We start from the raw sequence: 22,148 nt of genomic DNA on the forward strand, positions 1-22,148 counted from the left end.
GAATAATACATCTATATGTTAAAGTATGCACGCATCATGTATCCAGACACGCCTACAATTGCACAGAATACATGACTAAAGTACTTATGAAGCTATGACTGTCGTACTACTGTGTAACCTATCTGCAGTTTTATATCCTGCTTGTATCCATGATCTAAACTAAATGGTCCTTTCTTAAAAGAATAAAAAAGATAAATTATCACCAAATTCACACACTATATTACTACCTTGTAGTGCCATCAAACGAGTAAAATGTAATTTAAATTTAACTCAAAAACATTACTTTGCTTAAGTGTCATCCTCTTTTCTTCAAACATTAAGTTCGTGTGAACTTTGGATGGAGAAAACATTGCTGCAACCCCTGGTTATCTGGACATGCTCTTGTATTGGATTGGCGTGGGTGGACAGAGCAGGAGTGGGGTGGAGGGGTGGGGGGGGTGTATAAAGGGTCCTGTGTTACAATTGGGGCATTATTCACTGAGGAGAGGAGAGCCCCACATAAAAATAAACCAGAGAAAGCAAGAGTTACACACCTGTGCCCGTCATGAGGGACACAAAGCTGTGGCTTCTGCTGCTTCTAAGTGTGCAGGCGTTAGCAGGTAAGCCTCTCATGACTACATATGCTGCTGCTTAAATGCCAGTCTATGCGCGACTTTTGTTCGTCTCTACATGAACTGGTTTTTCATTGGTCTTTAACTTTGTGTTTTTTTTTCGTGTTTATCGAGGTGTATTTAGCATTGTTTTTGTCTCACTGAATGCACTGAATTTATAATTACATTTTTAATGTTTACCTCAACTTGCATGACTGTAAGATGGTTATACCTGAAGCACAGACATTCATTCATAGTCCTGTGAGGATAACTCAATTATCTTTACATTATGAGTAATGTTAATATTGGTGTTACTAATATCCAGCCTCTTCATATTTTCAAATGTTATTGAAATAGTAAAGGTGTCTACAAAGACGTCTTCCAACATCGTTCATTATGTTTAGATGGTAGGATTCTTACGATAGCTTTGAGTCCCCTTGCTCCGTCAAAACAATCTTAAACCTGCTTTTTTCCCCCCTCAACCAGCAGAGCAAGGACCCGAACCAGGAGGAAATGAGCAAGCATCTACATGTCCATGTGAGTGATTGTGCAAAGCCTTAACTCCATTATCTCCCATCCACAGACACATACACACACATGGGAAGGGTGATTTGATAAGCAGTCAACTAATCGTCTCTCATCCAGTGTGCCCTGGACCCGAGAACAGTGTTTTGAGTTATCTAAACCCGACCCGACCTGGCCTGGTTGTTTGCGGGTCAGTGATTTTGATGCCATTGACACAGAGAGAAGGGCCACCTTGTCAACAGAGAGTCCAAAGGTTTTAAGCAGATAAACCTGAGCGGCCGGTGATCAATGGTGACCTGGCCAAACACCACTTAAAAACAACACGCTGAATATGTTAGATTTGATGAAAAATCCCCTGTATCCTCACGTGACATTTTCTAGGTTGCTAGTTACATTGCATGCGATCCTGTGCTTTCAGTAAGACTGCTATCCACAAATGTACTGTAAATGTGGGTGTTTTTAGAAAAAGTAATTTATGCAAGGTTTCCAAGGTTTCATGGAATGTGCACAGGTAGAAATGTGATAGAGGTGAAAGAGAACAAAGTTATCAGGGTAACTGATAAACTGTGCATGGGAAACTCCATTTTTAGTGTTATAGTATGTGTTGTTGATCAATATGATCTGTTGTTGATACATATGGTTGTTTTTTCTTCAGTGGGGGCGAGATACAAGAACTTCCGGAAATATCTGTACACATACACAACAGAGAGCCGAAATGGGGTGTCAGGCACCGCTAACCTCAGAAACGGACCCAAAGTGTCTTGCAAGGTATACGTTTACGCATATAGACACAGCTGTGATGTACACCCTTTTATTTTCATCCCTTGGCTTATATGTGACAACCTCTTCCTTCGTCTTGTGTAGGTAGAGCTGGAGGTCCTGCATGCATGTACCTTCGTCCTACACACCTCCGAGTGTTCCCTCAGTGAGGTGTCTGTCATAGACCCCCAGGGCCAGCCCGTGTACAGGCAGGCAGCTGGATCTGAGGCCTTCCAAGCAGCCATGGAGAGGTACTGTATAGTCACGTTTAGTGCACGATTAGGGGTGCTGACCTGTAGGAGTGAGTGCATCATTTCGACAATGTACACATTACCAAATGCTCAGGACTAGAAGCAGAAGGTTATACTCTTATCAGGTCACCCTCTGTTTTCTATACAGTTCATGCAGATTTGAATGCAGTTGGATTGTGGGAGTGTGTAGGGATATATAGGGGATATTCTCCAAATGCTGAAGTGTAACCCCTTACTTGCTTTCTGAGAGAATGAGTTACAGTATGCTGGAGCCACATACAAAATCCCCAAATAGGACCCAACACATTCCTCTTCTTTGAAACAGCACAGACCAATCCATAGGCAAATTAGTATTAATCATATAGTAGTATTACAATATTAAAGTGAAGTATAGCAAAACATATAGCGCACCTTGGCTGTGTACAAATGGCTGTTTAGACACCATAAGTGTCTTAACATACATTTCCTCCTCTCATCCGTAGGAATCAATTGAGCTTCGTGGTGGAGACGATGAGAGACGTTTTGATCTTCCCTAAGGAGGAGGAGCCCAAGAACATCCTGAACGTCAAGAGGGGGATCATCTCCGCACTCATCATACCCTCAATGGACTTACAGGAGAACCACGAGATGGTTAGAGGGACAATGATGTGTAATGCACTTTCCAAATGCGAAGCACTTGTATGAAACAATAACACTTATGGCACTGGGTCTAAAACTTTCAACTTAAAAAGCTATCATTGCTTTATATGTGGTAGCCGGTGTGAGTAGACATCTTTGTAGACGCCTTTTAATGTTTAAATACCCCCCCCCCCCCCCATCCCCTTCCTTTCTTCATGCAGGCGACCATTCACGGCAGGTGCAAGGGAACAGTGTTCATCAACAAAACGGAGGACATCGACACAGACGTCACCGTGTACAGGGACCTGGTCCAGTGTTCCCAGTTCTCCCCCCTGAGGCTACCCAGCAGCCCCCTGGCTCTCATTCGTGGCCTGGTGAGTCAGAGATGACTCACACTCTTCTAAGTCTAGTCTGAGTGTGCCCTACTGTGGAGAAGTATGGAATCACACATGGGTCAATTTTCAAGGTTTCTTTGTGCTGCATATATGAAAATGATATAGTAAGCGACAAAATATATGCAATTTTCTGTGTTTTCATGGTTTGTTTTTGTTGACTTAATGGCATTTATTTCATCAATATACTCAATGTCAATTGAACATATTGGCAATCACATCTGATGGTAAAGTCTATCATTTTGGCTTACTTGAGTGAGCTGCACATAATGTCTTAACTAAAATTCATACTTTGATACAGTTGGTACAGTATTTCATAATAACCTTTATTGTCATCTTCTTTCTTTCTTTCTTCCTTCATTTCTTTTTGTGTGTCTACTTATACAGCACACCCCATTGTCAATGCTTGTGAGCAGCTCCCAGGAGTGCAACTACCAGTTTGATAACAGGAGGAAGCACATGACTGCTGCCCAGTGCACAGAGAAGCACCTTTTCAGGCCTTTCTCACATGAGTAGGTCACAGCTTCACTATGGCTTCACTATGCACTGTCTGACTATCTGTCTATTTTTTCAAATGTTTTGTAAACTACAAAAATGTGTGCATATCTAACCCAAGTTTGGGGTGGTTACCGGATATAGGTAAACTGTAAAACTAAAGTGTAAAAAAGTAATGTCCACTATTTTATTCTTATTAAATGCATGGGTTCGATGTCAGGATAATGATGCAATCACACTTCAAATCATCTGCTGAAGCCAAGAAAATGGAATAGTAGTTTTGACTGAAGTGTTTGTTAAATTGCTATTCACACCTAGAAGTTATTGTAGTCAGGCGTTATAACTCTACTTTTGCCACTTATCATTCACCTCTCAGTGACAAGTATGGAATCTCATCGGAGGTCACCCAGAGTCTGACCCTTCAGGATTCTGCCAAGATCAACAAGAGACCCTTCGACACTGGCAGTAAGCACTGGCATGCGCACGGGTTAGGGGCACATGGGAGACTGGGTAGTGTTTAGTGTACCCATCTCCGAGCACCACATCTGAGTTTAGAGGTTTTTCAGTTCTCTAATTCACTACTCACCCGCCATGGTGGGCCGTAGAGTTGTTTACTATTAAAGGTAGATTGTGCTTGTTTAAAAGATTAAAAAAGATACGTATATCTGCCAATAGGTGGAGACGGAAAAGGGCTCCACATGGAGGAGGCCGAAGATAAGCACCCAACACAGACCAAAGACGCCGTGCTGTCCACCATGAGAGACCTTAACAGCCTGGCCCCAGACCAGGGCCAGCAGCGGACCAGCCTCTTCCACAAGCTGGTGGCCGAGATGCGTGGCCTTCAGAACAGAACGCTGTCTGTGGCCGTGGAGGAGATGATGGCCATCTCTGCCCCCCTGACCTGGCAGGCCCTGGCCCAGTGCGGCACGCCAGAGTGCCGGAGCTCCCTGCTGTTCCAACTCAGGAAGCCTAACGTAGCCGGCCCCGTGGCGGATGCCGTTGTGTACGGCATGAGCCTTGCGGGCCTGCAGACGTCCCCGGAGGAGATCTGGGACCTCCTCGCTGTGGCCGACTCTAGATCCACCAGACCGGTCATGTACGCTCTCGGCTACGCAGTCAGGAACCTTTAGTAAGTTTAAACAGTTGCCATGACAATAGGGTGATAATCGAGCCTCAAAGCCTCCAGAATACTGTAAAGCTACACTGAGCTTCCGAGCTCAGCTGGTAGAATAAGGTGCTAACAATACCAAGGTCATGGGTTAAATACCCAGGGAGGACACATATCTGCACTGTACCATAAGGGCGCTTTAGAAAAAAGCATCTGCTAAGTGAATAATTATGAATGTGAATCCCAGGTTCTGATTTGGAGCCTGGATTGTGCCAGGGATTCTACGTTTTTTTAGGGAGAGACTATTATCTTAGGGCACAGAACGAGACAAGGCCAGGATTGCTAGCTGGTTAAGTAAACAATAAGAGAAGTGTGAATGATTTGGTTTCATATGTTTAGAACAGTTCTGTTTCATGCATTAATTCAGACTATTTTTTCACCAATTTTTTCTACATGGAAAATTAGGTGGGTTCACTCACAATTCTGGGAAGACCCTTTTCATAGAAAATATACAATCCATCTTGCAAGAGTGTAATATGACCATAGTGTCTCTGTGTGATTCGGGTTGTATAGGATTAATGCACCACGTCCACCATGTTAAAGATAAAGGGTTGAGGATTATTGGAGATAAACAAACACACTGTAAGTCTTAGAAGAGGTCTTTTAAATATCGCACATCCTACCTGGTCGGTTTGTGTAACTGCAGTTTCTATAATTGACCACTAGATGGAGTGGGAACTCTGTACAATGTACAATCTGGTGAATAAAACTCACTAACATGTAGTATATGCCTTTTTGCCACAGTAAACCGCTGAGCAGAGAGCACCATGAGGCTTTTGATGCTGTTGCAGACTTTCTTGTGTCTAAGCTTGGGGACTGTGCTGGGGGGGAGGACGAGACATTCCTGATTTTGAAGGTACGTAACTCCATCAAGTTTTACCCAAAGTACACCCATGTACTTGTGTTTTTTATTTGGTTCTCACTTCAATGTTTCTCCTTCATAGATCAAGCAGCAATGGTTGTGCATCCTCACTGTGACCAAAACAAATGCAAACTATGACCACAACCTAGTTCTCTTTCACCTACGACAGCTGCACTACCTTATTTTCTCTGTTTCATCACATTTGTTTACATATTAAAACAACACTAGGAATGGTTTTAAGGCTCAGAGTGGGCACCCAATGATCAGATGTGGGCAGAGGCTATAATGTTTGTTTCTAAGCTCTATATAATTACACATATATGTATATAATCATAATTATATGTATGTATGTATGTTTGCATCTAAAATATCTTTTGCACCTCTAGGTCATTGGAGTGGTCGGTAGGGCAGTGCAGGAGAAGGTTGAGTCTGCCCTCCTCAGCTGTGTGAGCCAATCAGCTGCCTCCCCCTTAGTGCAGAGGACAGCCATTCAGGCCTTCAGAAGGATGTTGGTGACCCCAAAGGTAACAAAGCCTCAAAGCCTCAACTAATCAAAGACATTTCGATAAAACTTCAATAGAACAGCAATTGATAGAAGTTACCCATTGCAATGGGACCCTAGGAGCAAGCAGGAGTAGGGTTTTTAGCATTGCAGTCTGTCTGTGAAATTCAACAGACTGCAAATAATATATGTGAAACTTGCTTGAAAGATGCTTGTTCAAAGTAGATGACAGAAAAAACATGTTCACATGTTTAAGATTGCATTTTTTTTGTTTGTTATGATATTATGTGTTTGTTTTTGTCTTCTTCGCTTTCGTCGTTCCTTCTTTCACTCTTTGGCACCAGATAAGTGAAAGTCTGCTGCAAGTCTACCAGGATAGAGGCCCGACTCAGAAACGCTTGGCAGCATACCTCATCCTCATGAGGAGTAGGGGGAGTGTCATCAGGCCTGTGATCCAGCACCACCTGAATCAGGAGAGGGACGAAGAGGTCCGGAGCTTTGTGGCCTCCCACCTGGCAAACCTCTGGGGCTCCGCTGAGCTGAAGCAGTATGTATACAAAGAGGCATGGTCTGTAGAGGGCCTGGCCCTCACGATGACTAGCCAATATTGTAAATCACCATGTAATGTTAGGAAATAAAGTCCTGTTTTTATTCTCATTTATAGAATGTTAGTTAAATATACTGTTTTGTTAGCTATTGTTGTTGTATCAAATAACCAATACTGTTTTGTGAGGTATTATTAGTTGTCAACAAATCTTTTATAACCCACATAACATTTATGACAGGAAGATACTATACAGTGTTTAAATCCATGTTTCCTTTCATCTTTTCAAAGAAATGAGGACCTGTACGAAGAATTCAATGACATTTTTGAAGATGAAATAGAATCTTTCAGTGAAAAATCCCAACACCACGTGTTGGAAATCCCTGACATTGGTAACCTGCAGAGCCACATTGTTGCTGATCAGAACACCCGACTCCCAAAAGAGCTCATTCTCAAGGCTGCTAAGAAGATGTTTGGTAACTCAAATGAGCTGGTTGAGGTAAGACAGTTCTTACATTCACAATTACATTTATTCAATTGGCAGATGCTTTTTATCCAAAGTCACTTTTCAAGTGAGGAACAAAAACAAACCAAGCTACAGTAAGTTCAGGAGACCCGTTTTAAGTAAGGATACTTAATTACAGTCAGCCTGACATAAGTGCCAAGAGAGGTGAGGAGAGAAGAGTTAAGGAGGTCTTTAGCAGGACGGTTTCGAAGAGGCTGGGAAGGGGTGCCAGGTTAAAGGTCTTATCAGAAGACGTAGAGGGGTTATTTTGTATTAATGTTCACATTCAACTCTGCATCCGTTATACATACTTTTCACTTAATGATCTGTTTATATTTTCGCCAAAGCTAATAATCTCTTTGTCCTTCTTATATTCACAGATTGGCATCGAAGGTGAGGGACTTGACCAACTCGCCAGATCCCTCGTTGGTAAGGATGCCCTTGTTCCCAACGTTCTGTCAGCCGCCATGAACTGGGTGGCTGACAATACGTCACCTCAAATCAAAAACATCTTTGACAAGTGGATCGCCCCCATGCAAGGAATACGACTGAAACGACAGGTGTGTAAAGAGACCCCGAAAAAAAAAGAACATCCACCATGATGACCCCCAAGAGTTCATTTTCATAGTCTGGAACCTTCTCTGGAAAGCTGATATGGTAGGTTCTGAATCTCTTTAACAGGTGCCCCAGGATGTCATGAAGGAGCTCGGTGACAACTTTAACAAATTTGTAGAGAAGCTTCGTTCTTCTGAGTCTCCAGAGGCACTGGCATACCTCAGACTGATGCAGCACGAACTCGGCTACATTAGGACCAGTGACTTTAAGCAGTTCAGTGAGGACATCACCAAGTATGCCAATATAGTCTTCAAGAGCCTGCCCACCAAGGTAAGATCAGGAAAAAATGATCACCTATTGGAAAATGCCTGGCAAGACAATCTGATGTAGAGTGATTCCCTGTGCACTTATACGTTGAGATTTGATTTAAAGAGGTATTATGTGATGTGTTATTCTATGATATAGTGAGATGTTATATTATGTGATGCCATGTCATGTTGTATAATACTATCAGATAAATCTGCACAGCACATCTGAATGTTACATCTCCCAACGGTGTCTGTCACTCTTTCTTGGATTGCTCCAGGCTCTGAAGTCGCTGCTCTCTGGCACTGATAATGAGCTGTTTGCCCACTACATCTTCATGGATGAGAATATAGTACTACCGACGATGTCTGGGTTCCCTTTGAGGCTCTCACTGTCTGGTGTCTTTGCCCCGGGAGCGAAAGGAGGCATTTCAATTTCACCAAATATGGTAGTCTGTCTTTTAAAGGCCTGACCACAGATTGTAAACTAAAACTTCACAGCATGAATTATACTTTAGGTTTAATTGACACATTTCGTTGACTCCCGTTAAACTTCTGTGAAAACTTGAAATGCTAGAGCTGGAAACGAGTTGATTTTTCATTGAATTTAACCACAAACCTTTAGCTGTTGAATTTTATAATAAAAACACTAGTGTATGCTGTTTTCACATAATGTATTCATTATCTGCCAACTGATGTTGACTTGTCAATTATAAACTTATCAATACGTATCAATTACCCAGAGAATAAAAGTATCATCTGCTTCTTACTTCCACTTCCTAGCACCAGCTGTCCTTCATGCCTTCCGCTGGCGTGGAGTTCATCACCCACATGGGCGTCCACATCCCTGAGTTTGTCGCTGCTGGGATCGAGATGCACACCAACTTGTACCACGAGAGTGCTCTGAATGCCAAAGTCACGGTAACAGACAACCAGATCAAGCTCTCCATCCCACCCCCTGAAGGCAATGTCCCGCTCTTTATTATCAGGTGGGTGACTGACTGACAAAAGCTCATAATTAATAGATGATCAGCATGATCTTGATGAGCTATATCTATGATTATTTCAGTGTGATGGAAGAAATTACTTATTTTGAAAAGGATTTGCATTATTTTCATTATTTTGGAATATTTGCATTTTTTCAGAAAGATATCAGAAGCAATATAATGATTCTGATAATAAATGATCATATCTTTCGTGAAACAATTTCTTGTGTGCTATTTTTGTATAACGTTGTCTCACATTTTTCCCAGAATTATATTGCACAACTTATCTTGTCACAATAGGGCTATGTACCTTTTCACCATCGTTTTATAATGGTATTTACTTTACTTCTCCTGTTCAATAAACAGCAACAAGATCCTGTCCGTCTCATCGTCCCAACCCAAGATTGTGCCATCCTTGGTGGAGGACCGAACGGACACTACTGAATGTCATCCCCTGTTCACTGGGCTGAAGTACTGCACAGTAGTGCGCTACTCAAATGCCAGCTCGAACGATTTGGCTCCCTACTTCCCCCTTACCGGAGAAACCAAGTGAGCAAATTTGTCATGTGTGTAAAATGGAAGTGAAAATACATCCTACACAGTTTTGTTCTCTGCACTGTGATATGGTAATATGTCCGACAGTAAACATGTCCCCTGCTAAAAAGCCTGTTAGCTTAAGCACGATTGTTTTGTGTGTGACGTTACCTTATTATTAGAAAGAGATGAGCAATGTGACGAATTTACAACGGATTTACCTATTTTATCCCTGAGTGCATTTCAAACATATGGTCATTTCCCTTCCCACAGATTTGCACTGGAGCTCCAGCCCACAGGTGAGGTAACAGAATACTCGGCGGCCATTGCTTACAAACTACTCAGGGAGGGTAAGGAGGGACGCCACAAAGTGGACTCTGTGAAGATCACACTAATGATGGAGGGTAAGTTTGTCCATTTGATGAAAGCTATGAGAACTCGTGATTTTATTTTACAAATATGTATTTTAAGCTATGTTACAAAAGTAAAATGGAAAGTGTTTGTAACTGTATAAATGGAGGGCAAGTTTGCCCATTAAATGTAATCTTTCCATCTATTCTGCCCCCTTAGGATCCCAGCCCACCGAAGCCACAGCCACCATGAAGTACAACCGAAATAAGAATATCTTCACTACTGACCTTCAAATCCCAGACAATGACTTTGAGGCGGGGTTGAAACTAACTGCTGGTGACAGCAACGTAAAGGGAAAAAAGATGAAGGGCTTCACTATCGATGTAACCAACAAGAATATTCCACAGTTGTCTTTGGTTGGCCGGGCAAGGTACAGTAACTTCCTTAGTGTGTTTTAACTTTAGAACTAACTAACGGGATTTGCACAATAACAATAGTTCACAACTCTGGGTTATAGGACAAAGAACTAGGTTTTGGGATATTGTACAGAATACAATACGTTACAATTTGGAGTTCGAATTTAACATGTTGCAATGAGAAATATATTTGTTTTATATTCTTGTAATATTTCAGCATAACTGCTGCTTAAATATTTCATTGTTTCGCCAGGCTAGAGTCCATGAAGGATGCATTGGTCCAGGTCGAGTTGGACATCCCCTCTCTGCTTTCAAAAGCAACAGCGACAGCCTCCCTGAAGAAGGAGAATGGACTCATTCTACAGCTGGAAACCGATGTTGACATCCCAAAGACATCCTCCCAGCAGGCGGTCATCATCAGATATGGTGGTGACATTTTTATAAGCTTAAATTCACCACTGGTCTATAATTGTGATATAACTTTTGTAAATGTAAAGTATACGTTTTTCATGAGTATTTTGATTTTCATATTGCATTCATTATTTGAGTAGACCCTATAGCAGATGAATTATATTAAAACATGAATGTTTTTTGTTTCCACATTTGAGTTATGTGAATGTCTAGTACTGAGTAGTTTTTGAATTGACTTGACTTGATGTCTGGTTTTCCTTCGTAGATGAAAACAAGGTTGAGGTTGAGCTGAAGTCAGATCTGAACTCTGATTTTGACAAACTCTTCCCCAACATGGAACAAATAAGGAACAACCTTCAGTCAGCCATTGATGACATGCTGGACCAGCAAGTCCCTAAGACTGACATGAAACTCCGACACATTGTTTCTAAAGGCTTTGAGGTTGGTGGAAAAAAGTTCATGCCCAGAATTTTTGTGCAATTATACTAACTTTGCTACATATGCCAAAGGTCTTTTCACGGATTACACTGAAATTGATTCAAATCCTTGGACATATTTATTCCATTCTCTGTTATAAAACCATTTTTGCTATGTCATGATATGCAGGCTGTCAATATCTGGCTTGACAAAGTGGCTGCAGATGTCCCCTATGTAAACAGCCTGAGGAGCAGAAGAAGCATCCCAGAACTGCCACCTGTTCCTGAGAAACTATTTCTGAAATGGTAACTCACTTTCCTTTGAACATTCATCAATTACAATTACAACAGTTGCATTTTTCATGTTTACCTTTTGAAGCTCCATTAGTAAGAATAATTATTATTTGTATTTTTTTTTTTACAGGGAAACCCTGTTCAGGTACCAGTTCAACAAAGGCAGAATTACCATTTCTTTACCTCTCCCACTTGGAGGCCAGTCTTCGGAGGACCTGAAAATTCCACCAAAGTTATCCATCCCAAATATCTATGTGCCTGACATTGGCCTGGATATTCCTGCCAATACCATCGTAATCCCAACATTCACCATCCCCCAAAACTTCGACTTCTCAATGCCTATGCTGGGTCTGGCTGAGTTGACCACAAAGGTTACCAGTAGCCTCTGCAACTGGGAGGGTTCAATACTGGGCGGAAACAACACTGTTGATACCCCGAGCTTCATCGGCCAATACAAAATAGTCTCAGACTGCCCCCTGGCCTACAAAACTGAAGGTATTGTGGAAGTGTATGTGGTATTTTCACAGTTATTATTCAGATGTGGCGAAATGTATCAAGATCCTTTAACTTAAACTATGCTCCTGATAGACAGTGTAAATCCTTTTACATATACATTTCACCCAATCTTTCCATGTTTGACAGATAATTTAAAAACTCTTTATGGCGGAATAAAAATGTATATTATGTAAAATATTATGAAAATATTACATACATTACATGCTAATAGCTTTTGTCCTCTCACAGGTACCGGAATGATTACAGGCTCATTTGAAGATTCCTTCAAGTATAGTGTAAACACTTCACTGACCCACAGCCTACTGGATGTCAGCTTCAGTGTCTCGGAAACGGTTGCTTGGAAACAAAACGTGGTTGGACGGGAAACTATCAGACTGCAAGCATCCAGCCCACTTGGTCTGTCTGCGTCTCTCCATTCCTCCTTTCAGTCTGTGACAAATGATGATCAGTTGAAGGGAGATGGTGACATGGATGGAGACATCAAGGTTGGTCCTATGTTTGCAAAATTCACATACACTCAGTCCTATATGGTTGATGGTGAGGAGGAGGACCAAAATGCCAAAGGAGAATCCACATTCAAGCTGGATTCCTCGATTGTTCAACTTGAAAACATGATTAATGGAGACTACACAAACAACGTTCTGACTCTCCAATCCAAAACCAGCATGCCAAATGACGCTTTCAAGCATATGTTAGAGTTGAAACTTGAGGAGTGCAAATTTTCTCTTAAGTCAGATGCAACAGCGAAAGTTCTGAGCAATACAGTTACTAAGAAAATTGACCTTGGCTCTACTTGTGAGGCTGCAAACCTGAAGGTGGAAATCCAAACAGATGATGGAACAAATAGAGCATACACTGTTCTCACAGGAACTTTGGACAGCAGTGGTCTGGAGACAAACATGGACGGCACTGTGATTTTTGATTCATGCCATGGTTCCCACAAATCGAGCCTCAATATTGGCAGCACTGGTTTATCCACTAGTGGCACAACGAGTTTGCAGTGCAGCCCCTTGACATTTGACAATACCTTAATGGTGGGATAGACAACAATGGAGCCACAGTATCCTTTACATCCAAAGCATCGGGCCGCGACAATAGTGGAGAGATCAAGGTGGACGGCAAAGTAACTCCCTCACAGGCTTCTGTCAAAAGTGTCCTTAAGGGAAATCTCTTTGATGCAGACATCCTCAACACTATGAACGTGGCTCTGAATAGGCAAGGCCTGACCTTCTCTGACAGTATTACAGGGTCTCTACAGAGTATGAGGGCAGAAAGTACTCATTCCTTAGCTGTTACTCTTTGGACATTGGCCTTCCGCTCCAAGACTGACAGCTTTGTCTGTGATGGCACATCTTACAAACATGACATTAAAGTGAACCTGAAGCCATTTGTCGCGATGATAAGTACAAACAATGACATTGAGCTCTTTGACATGAGTCTAAGCAATGAGGGGCAACTGAAGCTGGAGCCACTGAAGATAGACCTGTCAGGAAGCGTCACTGGTGCTCATACTGATGGTGACCACATTAAACACACTTGCTCCATCAACTATGCTGATTTAGCTGGAGCTGTAAAATGCGACACAAATGTCAAACTGTCTGAGGCCCAATTTAATCACAAATGTGACCTTCAATACGCAGGACTGTCTTCCAAATTTAGCAGTGAGGCTCTTATAAACTCCAAGATCCTACGTCTAGAGAGCACATTGCGGACGATGGCAGAACCTTTTAGTCTAACTGTGGATGCCATCCTCAACAGTGACAGTGAGGTGGAACTCTATGGGAAGCACAAGGGTCAGCTGTACAGCAAGTTCCTGCTTAGAGCAGAGCCACTTGGCATTGCCCACTCTCACGACTGCAGGGCATCTGCCACACATGAGATGCCCTCAGGGGCTACTCACGAGACTCACCTTGAGAATAAACTTGAAGGTGTCCTGACACCCAGTGAACAGTCATGGCTTTGGAAAATTAAGTCTAAATTAAACGACCATGCTTACAATCAGGACATCAGCACCTACAACAATGATGAGAAAATAGGGATGGAGTTTGCTAGTGTGGTTTTCACCAATCTTTTAAGCAAAGAAGCAATGTCTGATGACCCTGAATTCCAGAGTGATCACTCTTTTGAAAACCAAGAGTTTAGTCTGTCGGCCTTCCTCAAATATGACAAGAACAGTGATTCACATACACTTTCCCTGCCCTTTATTGATAATCTTCCTGCTGTCTTTGAACAACTCAAAGCCTCAATTGTAAATGTCCTTGAGACAGTGCAACAATTTATTAACAGTTTAGATGTAAATAATGTTGTTGCCCGGTTCAGGGCCACTTTGGAGGAATTACCACAGGATATGGAAAATTATATTACAGAATTGGACCTTGAAGGAAAATTCAAGCAAGCTAATGAAAAATTGGTTTCTTGGATGCAAAACTATGCAATCTCACTTGATGACTTAGAAACCTCTGTGGAGAATTTGAGAGAAGTCTTTGAAAAGTCTGTACTTGACACAGCAAGTAAAATAAGAGACATTATAGTAAAAATCAGAGACTTTGTTGAAAGTGGAACCTTGTCTGAGACGATATCAGATATCTTTACACAACTTGCAACTGATGTTAAGGCCTTTGATGCAAACTATGTTATTTCCAAGACACTTGTCAGGGTTATTGAAGCAATCGAGGACATCATCAGGCAAATTGACACGGAGAAATTGAAAGACAGTAGTTTGGCCTGGCTGCAAGAACTTGACACAAAATATGAAGTAAGGGATTGGCTACAGCAGAAAGTCAGTGAACTGAAGCAAGTCATAGAAACATTTGATATTATGATGTTAGCTCAGGATCTGAAGGACTACATAGTGTCATTTGATTTAATGGAATTTTTGGGCCAAATAACCGATCAACTTCCAACAGAAGACATCAAAAATACACTTGAAACTATGAAAGATATTCTTGTCAACTGGCTGGATGAATATGAAATTGATCAAAAAGTGAATTATGTGATCTCCAAAATCCAGGACCTCCTTCAGCGCTATGAAGTAGACAAGACATTTAAGATGCTCACTAATGAACTCATTGAGCTAATTAAACAATACAAAGTCCATGAAACTCTGCAACAAATGGTGGATGAAATGAAGAAAATAGAGTTTGAATATTTCTTCAATAAGTTCATGCAAGTCCTTAACGATGTTATCAGTCAGTCAAAATCAGTTGACTTCAAGCAAAGTATTGAGGATCTAAATGAGTACATTTCAACAACAGTCAAAGCAATACAAGAGTTTAACCATAAAATGCACATTGATGATGTTAACCAGAAAATCAGTGAACTTATAGAGTACGTGAATGAACACATCAGAACGTATGAAATCCCACAGAAAATTGAAGCTTCAAGAGAGTTTTTCCGAGAGATTCAGTCCACTATATGGAATTACTTGGACCAACTTAAAGCAACAAGAGTGGGAGAGATGCTCACAATGTTGAAGGATGTTCTCGACAGAACTGCTTACAAGGACATTCAGTTCAAGGTGCTAGACATGCTAGAGGACATGAAGCAGAGAATCAGTGACATGGACATCAAAGCTGAAATCATGTACTACTTGGAGAGAGCCAGTGAGTCCTACACTAACCTGCTGGCCTACATCTCTCTTCAGTTTGATAAAATGATTGAGGCAATACGACAGGTGACAAAGGATCAAGAAATTCTGGACCAAATCAGAAATGCGGTAGAGGGCATACTCGATGCCCTGAAAAATGCAGAGATTGAAACTCCCTCCTTTACTGTCCCACTGACAGATCTCACGATTCCGGCTGTAACTATAGCTCTTCAGAACCTTCACTACATTGACATTCCATCTCGGATTACAATCCCAGAATTCACCCTCCTTGAAATCATCACGGTATCGTCAACAACTCTTGATTTTGAAGAGCTCAAACAGATGCTAATCAAACTAATTGAAGAAATCCGTGATTTTGAGCTTCCAATGGTAGAGCTTGAAGCTATTTTTGGAGACCTCAGAATTCTATATATGTCTGACCTGCCAGACCTGACCTTCCCAGAGATCATACTTTCAGAAATCCGAATCCCCGGTATAACTATACCCAAATTAAACTGTGAGAACTTCGATATCACAAAACTACCAATTCCTGAATGGAAACTACCAGAGCTCCCAAGTGAGGTTCAAGTGCCGGCCTTTGGAAAACTCTATGGTGAGCTGAGAATAAACTCACCTCACTACACACTGGTGACAGGAGCAACACTGGAAAACTCAACAACTGCTCCCAAATCTCCTCAGTTCACCGTCACCCTCACTTCTCAGGCCAAATCAAACATTGAGCTTTTAGAGTTCTCCTTGGATGGCACGCTCCATCTGGAAGCTCCAAGAATGAAGAAGATGATCCTTAAAGAGACACTTAAGACCTCTCACGTTGCTTTCAACATTGACCATGAGGGTTCTCTGATTTTCAGCGGACCATCAGCTGAAGCAACAGCAAGGACTACTGCTAAGGCCACTACTGATGTATACACAGCTGAGTCGGAGAATATTGTTGAAGTTGCCCTGAAGAATGGAATTTCTGCGTCAATGGTCACAAACTACAACCACAACCTCAATATCCCAACTATAGATATTTCAAGTCAGGCAACAATGACACAAACATCAAAGGCGCAATTTGAATCTGGTGCTATCTCTGTGACGGTTGGAACTATAGGCAGTGGGAAGGTGTCAGGGAATGACTTTTCAGATGAGGGCACACACAACAGCAAGCTGGATTTCAATGTCAACTTTGGCACTGCAAAACTCACTTTCAATGGAGACACGAAAAGCAAGGCCCTGACACTCAAGCAGGATGTCAATATTGAATCAGTCATTATGAGTCATGTGACCATTGATGTCCAAACCAAAACAGGAACTCCATTCATCAAAAGCAGTGTAATGACCTTGAAAGGAACGGCTGAGATGGAGGACCTTAAGATTGACCTTAAAGCCTCCCACGATGCGGAGATGATCGGTAAAGTAAGTGGCACCATTTCTAATGCTCTGGAGTTTTTGGCAAAGCCATTTGAGATTGTGCTGGACTGCAAAAACAAAGGGAATACCAAGATTCTCTTCCCCTTGAAGCTGACCGGAAAGGTTGACCTCCAGAATGATTTTGGGTTCATTCTGAACTCAGAGAAACAACGTGTCTGCTTGGTGGGATTAGCTCGTTTTAATCAGTACAAGTACAACCACAACTTTACCATGGACAACAACAACAATGATTTTGGCATTTATGGTGCAATGAATGGTGAAGCCAACCTTGACTTCTTGACTCTACCTCTTTCAATTCCAGAGATGACTCTGCCTTACTTTAACGTCAAAACACCCATGTTAAAAGATATTTCACTGTGGGAAGACTACGGCCTCAACATTCTACTAACTACTCCACGCCAGTCTTTTGATATGGATTTCAACTTGCTGTATCAGAAAAACCCTGACACACATGCACTCTACTTTGATCTTGTACCTTTATATAATATGATCAATAACCAGGCTGAATTTCTGCAGAAAAACTTTGATGTGGGAAGAGAAAGGGTTTTCAATTACCTTATGGACTCCTACAATCAAGCCAAGACTCAGCATGAAAAATTTAAAATTGAAACATCCAGTCTGCCTCCAAGATACTTTAGGGTTCCTGGATACACCGTCCCAGTTCTGAACATTGAGGTGTCTGCTTTCAGGGCTGAAATGCCAGCATTTAGTTTTCTCATCCCCAAAGAAGTTAGCACACCAAGCTTTAAAGTGCCAGCGTTGGGTTTCTCAGTTCCGTCCTACACCCTTGTTCTTCCTTACCTGGAGCTTCCAGTCTTGCATGTACCTGAGACTCTCAGAGAGCTGACTCTTCCAACATTCAGGTTACCTGAAGTCCAGAACAGCATTATGCTACCAGCCATGGGGAACATGACTTATGATTTCTCTTTCAAGTCCTCAGTGATCACTCTTAATGCCATTGGTGGACTCTATAACCAGTCTGACATAGTGGCCAAATTAGGAGCTTCCTCCACCTCTGTGTTTGATTTTCTGCAAGGGAAATTTGATGGCACTACCAGCCTGACTATGAACAGAGGCCTTAAATTGGCAACATCCATGGTTCTGGAGCACATGAACTTTGATGGAAACCACGACAGCTCTCTCAGTTGCACCGAGAGAGGTTTGGAGGCAACCATGGCAAATGTTGCTAAAGTCAATTTGCCTGTTTTGACTCTGGAGTTGGAACAGGAATCACGTGTACATTCTCACAGCTCACCAAATTTTGGCACTAAACTGAAAGGGAAATATACCTTTAACATCCCCTACATTGACGCAGTAGGAAATGGAGACTTTGATCAGAAGGTAGATCTAGGACTGCATTTTGACTTCATCTCTGTGGACAGTTTCACAAAAGCAAAGATTGATGGAACCATAATTGATGCAGGAATTTTCTCTGGAGGTCTGGACAATGAAGCTTACTTCTTCCTCAATGTAAAAAGTCATCGTTCCTCAGTGAAGACATGGGTAAACACTAAACTTGACTATGATAACATGAAGATTTTGAACATTGAGGTGAGTGAGAGCATTGCACTGGAAGCGTCTCTACGTCGCTTGTATGCTACAATGAAATACACAGGGGTCAATGAGTTGAACATTGCACCATTCAACACAAACGGAAAGCACTCTGCCCAAGTCACATTTGAGATGGTTCCCCTCACAGCTATATTGTTTGATGTGGAATTTGATATATCTCAGCCAAGCACCATTGGTGATGCACAAATGGTCCAGACAATAGATATTGACATCACGGCAGAGAAGCAGTCATTGAAATGGAGTGGTAGAGAGCAAATCACTTCCTTTGTCCATGCATGTGATCTTGTTTTGTCAAACGATGAGGCAGAGATCCGTATAGAGGCAACACAGTCTTGGGAAGGGTATCTTGCCTTGCTGAAATCCATCAGGCTACCAGTGTATCAGAAGACGCTGTGGGATGTTCTGAAGTTTGACCTGGTCACCAACTCTGAAAACCGTCAGTTCTTTAACGCCTCCACCATTGTTGTCTACACAAAGAGTGCAGAGGGATTCAAGTTTGAATTTCTGCAAATACCTGAAATAATCGATGACATAAACATGGCACTGGAAAATGTAAATCTTCTTGACTATGTCTCTCTTCCACAAACGGCAACCATTCCACCTTTTGAGGTGCCCTTCACTTCAATCCGTGTCCCACAAACGTATGTTGACCTGAAAAATATAGAAATACCTGATGCGATAACAGTGCCCCAAGTTGATATCAGCCTGCCTGTTCTACCCAAAGTGACAATTGCAGATCTTGAGATTGCTACAAAGTATATCGAGGGTAAAGAGCCTTACCTCTCTGTGAAACTGCCAGAGTTTACAATTACCATATCAAGAATCAACCTCCCAGAATTTGTTTATGACCTAGCAGCTCAAATGCCAATCTGTGGGTTGCCTGCACCGGAAATCCCCAGGATGTTTTTCGAAATCCCAGAGATCTCGTTGAAGCTACCAGCCAGTATATTCATCCCGACTTTTGGATCTCTTTCAACAATGGTGAGGGTATCCTCCCCTATTTATGAGGAGACATGGACTACGTTGGTGGAAAATAAGGACCCTGAGCTTGTGACTTCTCTTCAGGCCAACTGCACCTCAACAATAGCCTTCTTAGAATACGACTTGAATGGTATGTAAAACTCTCATTTAGAAAATGATCATCTGTATTTAGAAAAAGTATTCTTCTTTAAATATGCATAATTTAAACTAAATTGTTATGTTATTATGGCTTGTTTTCCATGTTTAAAAACCAGCAAAAGCAACTTGGCGTTTGGTCGATGGAGCTTTGAGCATGAATGGAATTTCCAAGCTGACCCACAGTGACCTGAATGTTGGCTGGCAGCACTCACTGACACAGAATATCAGGTAAATACACTTAAGTGTTATTTGGTATTCGATATAAGTACTATCAAAATAAAGCCAAATTTAAACTTACTGATTCTTATGAATTGTTTTTTGATTGCCTGTGACTGTTTACGTTTTTTTTATTAATCTGTGTTGCCATAGAACCAAGCGTCAAGACACTCAGGATTCTAGGTTGGTACTGAAACTCAATTGTGAAACATTTAACTTATACTAAAAACTACTAAACGACTAAAAAGATCCATACATTTTTTGTCCCCCAGCTCTCACCATACACTAAATGTGGACATCATAAGCCCGACCTTCACTGACATGAGCTGTCGGTACGCATCTCACAAAAATGGCATCACAGCTTCTGTTTCCTCCCCATCTGCTGGATTCATGGGGTTCCAGCTTCAGAGGAGGTCACCTTCTCAATACTATGGAAAAATCTTTGGTCGCTACCCGGTGAGACCAAAAACAAAATATGACTTGACATTTGCAGTTCTTTCAGGTGTTTGTTTAATTGAAAAAACGTAAAGTAAAATATAAAAATGATAATTAATGTATTTTTGTGTGCGCGTGTGTGTGTGTGTGTGTGTGTGTGTGTGTGTGTGTGGTTGTTTTGTAGTCGTCTCCTGACAAGGACACAGACATGGTAACTGTTAAAGCCACCCTGAGGAACTCAGAAAAGCTGAGTCTCCAGGTAGCTTGGAATTGGAACTCCGTAAGCGATATCCTCTACGGGGTCAGGCAGAACACACCGCACATCACCGCCTCCCTCAAGAAGTTTATCAACAAGTATCACACCGCTCATTTTGGGATGGACTTGAACCGTGTCTCTTTGAAGATGAAGAACAGTCTCTCCAACACCATCGAGAGAACCTACCACGAGGTTCCTCTGATTTTCGACGCTATGCAGAACTCCATAGAACTGATCAGCCAGCGCACCAAAGAGGCTTATAAGAAGGCCACGGACAACATTCCGTCCATAGACATCCAGGAAATGAGGAACAGGTTCTCAGACAAAGCTAGAGTGCTGTACAAGTATTATGAGAAAAGCGCCCGAGTCCTCCTTGACGCCATAATGCAGTTCCTCAGAGAGACTAAATTCGACCTGCCTGGCCTGGAGGAAAAGCTCAGCGGGCAGGAGTTGTACCACAGGGTCAGACGCTCTGTGTCGGCAGCCATTGAGCAGGCCACCAAAAGCTTCACTAGTCTAATGGAGACCATTTACTCTTACATAAGCAGCATAGATATCACACTGCCATTCATTGATAAGGTCATCCAGGGCCAGGAGATATTAGACAATCTGCCTACCATGAAGTCTCTAGAAGATCGTGTCCTTGACGCCATGAGTAGGTGGGAGAACCTGAGGCTGGAGACCTTGTTTAAGAGCCTGAATGATTTCCTGAAGCTCTGTATTATGAAGGCAGAGGAATTCATCACTTCTCTGCAGCCTGTCCAGCTGGAGGACCTCTTGACCAAACTCAAGGACAGCATGGCAGAAGCTGGTTACATGCCTGCCATGGAGGAAATCAGATCACAGATCACAGAAGCAAAGAAAGATGCGGCCACCTACAAAGACATGGCCAAAATGAAGGTTCAGGAAATGTACGGCAATCTTACATTAGTGACCGTCAACGAAGGTGTGGTCTTTGCTGTTGATGTCTTTGAGGCCCATTTCCTTGGTGGAGCCAACGAGTTTCATGACCAGCTGAGATATCACACACAGGGTGCAGAGCCTTACTTTAAAATCTCCAACAAAAAAGCAGAATTAGAAGTTCCCCTTCCCTTTTTCTGGAAGTCTTTCAGTGAATGGCCAACTCAGACTAGGGAATAATCTATCATTGTTGTTGTCATACAGGAAGGAAGGGCGGGTAGAAAACAAATACTTTAGGAGTACTGTTGAGTCTGAAAATGTCAGAGATTGTATTTAACAGGGTAAACTAAAAATACATGTTTTTGTTGTGAAGTTGTTTTTAATCAAATAATGAAATGTGACATTTAACTAAACAAATTGTTTTTCATCATTGAAATGATTCAAGCTACTTACATAATTTAGTTTTATTTGACTCCATCATCATTATTATTATTATTATTATTATTACTTTAAACTTTAAATAACTTACTGACAGACAAACACAATTAAATCAATAGCCTATCCAAGTTATAAAAGCATACGTTTTAATTAAACAATGAAGCTGATACTGTTTCTTGTGTTCCTTAAGTGTCTCA

The 22,148-nt window shown here is 41.8% G+C and overlaps 1 protein-coding gene across 1 annotated transcript; it reads left to right on the forward strand.

Moving 5' to 3' along the window:
* Positions 1-544: 544 nt before the first annotated feature.
* Positions 545-21,753, forward strand: apoba (apolipoprotein Ba; the record flags this gene model as incomplete). Its single annotated transcript, XM_080850172.1, is given in 30 exon segments — positions 545-599; positions 1,077-1,127; positions 1,771-1,883; positions 1,980-2,125; positions 2,608-2,755; positions 2,965-3,117; positions 3,523-3,647; positions 4,007-4,095; positions 4,306-4,759; positions 5,543-5,654; positions 6,047-6,184; positions 6,507-6,709; positions 6,998-7,205; positions 7,592-7,771; positions 7,893-8,096; positions 8,353-8,520; positions 8,855-9,060; positions 9,424-9,606; positions 9,865-9,995; positions 10,162-10,372; positions 10,612-10,784; positions 11,035-11,210; positions 11,376-11,491; positions 11,610-11,974; positions 12,224-13,018; positions 13,021-19,698; positions 19,823-19,934; positions 20,076-20,105; positions 20,195-20,378; positions 20,542-21,753. Coding segments are annotated over 30 exon segments (13,119 nt in total).
* Positions 21,754-22,148: the final 395 nt, after the last annotated feature.

The sequence above is a fragment of the Sprattus sprattus genome (genome assembly GCF_963457725.1).
Source record: "Sprattus sprattus genome assembly, chromosome: 13".
Classification (NCBI taxonomy): domain Eukaryota; kingdom Metazoa; phylum Chordata; class Actinopteri; order Clupeiformes; family Clupeidae; genus Sprattus; species Sprattus sprattus.